The sequence below is a fragment of the Rhipicephalus sanguineus genome, chromosome 10 (assembly GCF_013339695.2).
Source record: "Rhipicephalus sanguineus isolate Rsan-2018 chromosome 10, BIME_Rsan_1.4, whole genome shotgun sequence".
Classification (NCBI taxonomy): domain Eukaryota; kingdom Metazoa; phylum Arthropoda; class Arachnida; order Ixodida; family Ixodidae; genus Rhipicephalus; species Rhipicephalus sanguineus.
In genome coordinates, this window is record NC_051185.1 from 69,786,558 (window position 1) to 69,793,344 (window position 6,787).

Sequence of the window (6,787 nt, forward strand, 5' to 3'; positions counted from 1 at the left end):
TGGGATCTGCCGATTTTTTTTTTCTCCATGGTAGCGCAATACGGCTCATCTGACAACGGTGATGTGCTTCATCGCCGCGGGTGCTCCGGGCCAAAAAATCTTCCGGCGCCCGTTCATAGCAGCGCTTTAACTGCATGCTGGAACGATGGGAGTTCCTAAACGAGTGATTCGGTGCGACAGTTGTGACTGCCCAGTGTGAACAAATTTTTACATGCAAAGCCAATGACCGAGGGTTTCGCAGGCCAAAGTCAGGACGTTTTACGGCGCTTGCGGAATACGCGACCGAACTTTGCAAGAAGTCCGTGCCTTCGTTTCGAGAACCAAGTTGTGAAGGGTTTGACAGTTTTCTCATGCGTTTTTCTACGTGCTGAAATGACAATCTCCTCTAAGATCAGCATGCCTTCGCCTTTGAACCAGGATGTCGGTGAAAGTTTTAACGAAAGGCCTATTGTAACGACGTTAGCATTAGTTTTAGCCACCGCACCCTAACCAAGTTGCACCATTGGCCGTTGTCGCGTTTTAGATATTCGTCCTGTCAAATTATTCGAAACATCGAATACTAGCTATTCGAAAGTCGAATAGTATTATTCGATTAGGCACTATTCTATTCGAATTCGGAAGTCGAATATTCGCACACCCCTAGCCCTGAGAGCTCTAAGATTTTTTGTTTCGCGAACGGTAGACTGGTAAGCTCATTCCGAAGGGTAGCCATCGTGCATTATTAATTTCACCTGTGTTAACATTAGCAACATATGCTTGTGTTATAAAGGCGAAAGCCTTTATAACATGCGAAGGTGACCTTGAAGAAAAATTCACGAACCCTTGCCCTGTCAAGAAAATGAGAGAAAGAGAAGCCTGGAGTGTGCCTGCCTAACCTACAGCTTTTCTTTCTTCCTTTGTTTCTTTCTTTCTCATTGCGCAATGCTCTCTCCTAACTGTTTCCTTCCACCATGCCGAAAACTGAACCTTCATACACGTGCTTAGCAGCGCAACACTTCACTTGCTACCGGCAACAACGACGGTGATGCGTTCGTATCCAGGCAAACATGAAATGTGACAACGTGAAATGTCAAGTCACCTCTATAAAATATTAGATTGCCATATCAGAAACGGCCAATCGCCGACAAACCCATGATCGAGAGAACATCAATTATTGCAAAACGGCGCGTTCAAATGCGCATGTGAACGACGCGCCTTCTAGGGCTTTGCGCCATCTCGCGAGCAATGTATAAGCAACTATCTACGGCACTGACATAGCTCGGAGTCGCCAGCACCGCGACTTAGAGATGCTGGCATGACCTTGGTTGAACTTGAAGGTCAGATTCACGGAACGAGGCGCTTTCTGTGTTTGTACCTGGAGGAGTAGGCCTATCGCTCGAAAAGAAAAGCAGCGACAGCTTAGGGTGCAATGAGTTCTTTCTGTATATCAGAAATTAGTGAACAGGCCATGCTAGCCTTGCGTTATTGCCAAAACGGTTTCATATCGCAGTCCTCTAAACTGAGGCTTCTTTGGATTTCATTATTAGTAAGAATTAGTAAGATTTCGTTATTAGTGGCATTTGTACATGTGGCATCGCAGATTCCAGCGTTACGTTGGTGGCCGCGTTAGTTCCAGAATAAATTGTATTATTCGCGTTGTGCGCGCAGTCTTATCCGAAGATTCTAAAGTAATCGGGAAGGTTCCCAGACATTCGGGCGCAATTTTCCCAAGGCAGTGGTTACACGTGTAACGGGCCGGCCACATAAAAATAAAAAAAGAAGCGTGTGTGGCAATAATAATAATAATAATAATAATAATAATAATAATAATAATAATAATAATAATAATAATAATAATAATAATAATAATAATAATAATATCTGGTGTTTAACGTCCCAAAACCACGATATGATTATGAGAGACGCCGTAGTGGAGGGCTCCGGAAATTTCGACCAACTAGGGTTCTTCAACGTTCACCTAAAGCTAAGTACACGGGCCTCAAACATTTTCACCTCCACCGAAAATGTAGTCGCCGCGGCCAGCGTGCGTGACAGTATTGCTCCTCCGAATTGTAAGTTCTGTAAATTACATTATTTGTAGGTTGATATTGTTACGCAGATGAAGTGAAGGAAGACGAAGTGCTGGACAGCCCGACTGGCGCGCGAGTGTGCTGGTCAGCCAGCTTGACTCGTCTACCAATTCTTCTTCGTTGTTTTCGAACCACACCTTTGCGGTGCCCCTCAAGTAAAACAACACATTGGCCAGCTGAAGTGTGGGGTCCCATCTGTTCGGTACACTCACGCGTTCAAACATGGCCAACCAGTCTTCAACGTCGACGCCATCGGTCCCACAGAACGTACCGGGATCCTTAGGTGGTACGAAAACAAGTGGTGGGGACGGCGACGTTGATGGAGACAGCGACGTTGATGCGGAAGCCTCAGCGTTAGCCATGGTTGGGAGGGCGATGCGACGTCCGCTGCGGAGCTCCGTTGCCTGCTGCAGTACCCCGCACGTCCACCAATATGATACGGGGTTGTTTTGGTATATACAATGTATATTTACAAAGAAGAATTGGTAGACGAGTCAAGCTGGCTGACCAGCACACTCGCGCGCCAGTCGGGCTGTCCAGCACTTCGTCTTCCTTCACTTCATCTGCGTAACAATATCAACCTACAATATCAACCTATATTGTACAGCCCACGAATTGTACTTTCTCTGAAGTGCATTGCTAGTAAGCTGTTTCTGCAGAGCTTCTTTGAACTGCATTAAAAATAAGGTTGTTCCATATTGTAGCTCCAGAAGAACTGATGCCTGGGCAAGTTGGAATTGGTTATGCATGTTCCAAAGGGGCGGCGCAAAAACAAGGGACAAAGGAATGACTACACACCCTTTGGAACACGCATATTGTAGCTCGTCTTAAATCAGGTTCCCTAAGTTTTGTAATTAGTATGGTTGTTCAACGTTGTAGTTCCCTCGCATTGCAGATTGTCAGATTTGCCCTGTCAGTAAAGCTCTTCTATATTGTAGATCATCCAACTGCAGACCTAGTAAGGCTTTTCCATATCGTAACTTCTCTAACTTGTAAGTTCTGTCATTTGCATCAGTGCAGCTGTTCGATATTGTAGTTGCTCTGTACTGTAAGTCATCCAAGTTGCATTTTGAGTATGGCTGTTCGATATTGCAGGTCCTCTGACTTGGTAGCTTCTCTAAATTCCTCCTTATTATAGCAGAGCTGTAAATGCACACCTCCTTGATCTTGCAGCGTCCGTCCGAGTACAAAAACACTTGCGGTCTTCTCCAATCGAGCGATGACGTCACACAATGACGTCATATACCGCAAAGTTTTGTGACGTCATTGTGGCGTCACAAGATTACGTCACTACATAACGTCATACGAAGACGTCATCGAATGACGTCATCGTATCAGTCAAAGGTGGGCCAAGCTCGGAGGCAGTGCAACGCCATGTGAGGCGCACGAAGTTTCAGAGCAGCGCTGTGACTTTCGTACGTGCTTCACCGTGTCATTCGAGTCTAGGCGCTGCGTTAATTGGGGCAGTCTTGCGCTGCAAGTATGGGTCGACCGCGCACTGTGAAAACACCGGGGCGGCTGCATTTTCGATGGAGGCGAAAATGTTTGAGGCCCGTGTACTTAGATTTAGGTGCACGTTAAAGAACCCCAGGTGGTCAAAATTTCCGGAGCCTTCCACTACGGCGTCTCTCATAATCATAGCGTAGTTTTGGGACGTTAAACCCCAGAAAAAAAAAAACACTGTGAAAACGCCCGAGGAGAAGCGAGCTTACGAAGAACACCGACGAGATCTGATAAGGGAGTGCGCTCGTCAGCTCCGCTTGTCACCCATCTTAACAAATGGCTCCAATTTTATCGAACAGCGTTTACCACTAACAGATTGAGTGAAGCTTGGCTTCATCCTGGCCGCGGCGGTCGCATATCGATGGAGGCGAAATTCTCGAGGCTCGCGTACTGTGCGATGTCAGTGCATGTTAAAGAACACCAGATGGTCGAAAGTTATGGAGCCTTTCACTACGGCGTCTCTCGTAATCATGTCTTGGTTTTGGCACGTAAATCCCGCGATGTTACTGTTACTGAAGCTTCGCTTCAAGTAGATTTCAGCAAGCGCGTTAGATGTGCAAAAATTAGTTTTCTTGGCACCCATCGCGCTTCACACTTACGAAACACACCCGCCACGCTGGTCTGGCGGTTATGGCGCTCGACTGCTGACCCGAAGGTCACGGGATCGAATCCCGGCCGCAATTTCGACGGAGGCGAAGATGCTTTAGGCCCGCGTACCTAGATTTAGGTGCACGTTAAAGAACCCCAGGTGGTCGAAATTTCCGTAGCCCTGCACTACGGCGTCCTTCATAATCGTAGCGTGGTTTTGGGACCTTAAACCCCAGTAATTATTATTATTACTTACACAAAAACCACTTGTCATCTCGGCACAGGTGTCAAGACCGGAACTCTCCGGAGACGGAGTCGTCCCGAGCCCGTCTGGAGGAGATGCGGCGAATGCAGTGCGGAGAGCGGGTGGCCATGTACACCATGCCGCCCAGCACGGACACCTACACCCAACAGGGCTGTCCGGGACACGTAAGCCAAGTTACAAATGTATGCATCGCGGATTTTCCGTGTTTAATTATCGATCTTATTTAGGCGAAGGCCTTACGGGCCTTGTCATACACTGCCCTTGCAAGACGTGGCGTGCGGTGCCGTAATTCACGTGGCCTTCGTGTATTCAATAAACATGAATAACAAACAGGGTTCGGAGACGGAATCTAACCCAGGTATTTCGCGTGGCAGTCACGTATTATACCACAGATCCACGTCAGTGCTCAAAACCGCTTTGGAAAACGGCCAGTACAGTCGTCATGTCGGGCGAGGAATTACTTTAACAGTTTGAGTGGTAGAAGCGTAGAATCGCTCCAGGCGTCAAACCATGTGAATTGCGTAACGATGGTGATTGAACGCTACCAACCCATTACAAGTTGGCTAGATAAAATTCATCATTAACAGCATCAATAAAGTGTGCAACTACTCATGCGGTGATGTCAAGTTTCGATGACAATGACGATGAGGATAAAATAGCCACACAAGATGGCTTTCGCCTGAGTTGTCTTAGACGAATGCATAAGGAACCCTGTGAGTTTTTTTGTGCCATGCACTAGGAAGTGCGATTGGCGTAATAGAAATGGGGCCGGTATTTTGTAGCGACGGCTTTTCCGATGCTAATGCCTTTTCATGCTCTTCGCTCTTGGCAACTGGTATGAGGGCGTTATCAACGCATTATCTGTCGCGTTATCAACGGGATCAGGCGGCCGTGAGCAATAGAAGAACACTTAGTCAACGAGCAACGAATATTACCGGTTCTTCTTGGGAGAAGCGATCCCGAATGCTTTTTTGTAATGGCTGTATGCGCTCATTAATAATGGCTGTATTTGGTTGTATGCGGCCAAGCGACTGCTGACGTGTCCGAACGTGTCGGAAACTATTCCGCTAGTATTCGATTTCTATTCGCATGCGATTCGGTATGATCACTGTTTGATCCGTATTCGACTCCGTCTTAAAATTCACTATTCGCGCACCCCTAGATTTTATTGAAGCATAAAGCATGGGTCGTCCCATTCCTAACGTTCGTACTGTTTTAAGGCCCGTTGGGACCTTGAGTGCAATCAATCAATCAATCAATCAATCAATCAATCAATCAATCAATCAATCAATCAATCAATCAATCAATCAATCAATCAATCAATCAATCAATCAATCAATCAATCAATCAATCAATCAATCAGAAATAACTAAGCAGGTAATGCAATTTAGTTATCAGCATCGTTTACGCTCGCGAAATACACCATTCTGAGGCATTCGTAGGCATGCGCGGTACACTACAAAAGTGCGGATGTTTTTTTTTTTTTCAGGACTTCTACGGCTACCCACCGCCCCCGCCCCGATACAACTACGCCACGTTCGATCCCACAGCTCCAGCGACAGTACCACTGCAGCCTTTGCAGCCTTCCGCACCACCGGCGTACCGCTTACGATGACGCAAGCCCGACCCTGCTCAAGACTCCCAAGACTTCGTTCGGGGTCGCGACGAACCCGCAACCCCATGGATTACGTAACCCAGCTTCCGGACGCTCCCAGGAGCATCCCGATTGACCTCGTGACGAGCTTCTTAACTCCGCGATGCTCGTCTCCTGTCGAAGACACCTCGTTCCGCGTGAGTCAGTTCGCGCGTGGGAATGAGAGGTTGCCAGCGCGTCAGAGTTTTTGTCGCACGATTTCGGTGTCCTGACCGCGATGAACGCTGTCCAGCATCGAAGTCGCAGCCCCTTTCGAAGTCACAACTCGCGGACAATGACTGTCCGGATGAATAGTCATGTACCCTTTTTGGAAAATAAAACACATATTCCTGCGCCTAACGGCCCTGGTCTCGGCCGTTCCTTCTGTAGTCGAGTATTTTAATCTATCTATCTATCTATCTATCTATCTATCTATCTATCTATCTATCTATCTATCTATCTATCTATCTATCTATCTATCTATCTATCTATCTATCTATCTATCTATCTATCTATCTATCTATCTGATCTTGTATGCATATTTATTAAGGCGAAAGCCTTAGATGCCTCATCAAACGCGAAATTTGACCATCGGCGTCCCGCGTCGGCGGCGTCGGGCACGAGTGATGCAAAAAATCATCATGAGTTGACGTCGCCATATGACGTGATCATGACGTCACAGACCACAAAAATTTGCCACGTCATCATGACGTCACAAATTTCGGCGTG

At 46.9% G+C, this 6,787-nt stretch overlaps 1 protein-coding gene across 3 annotated transcripts in view; it reads left to right on the forward strand.

The window, feature by feature from the left end:
* The window catches only part of LOC119372098 (uncharacterized), a 12,362-nt gene extending 5,944 nt beyond the window's left edge, over nt 1-6,418 (forward strand). The window contains exons 3-4 of one of the 3 annotated variants that reach the window (XM_037642555.2): nt 4,445-4,607; nt 5,915-6,418. In XM_037642555.2, coding sequence (XP_037498483.1) covers nt 4,445-4,607; nt 5,915-6,040 — 289 coding nt within the window. In that variant the 3' untranslated portion in view covers nt 6,041-6,418. The remainder of the gene's footprint in view (nt 1-4,444; nt 4,608-5,914) is intronic. The other 2 variants (XM_037642556.2, XM_049419864.1) reach the window with 2 other exon arrangements.
* Nucleotides 6,419-6,787: the final 369 nt, after the last annotated feature.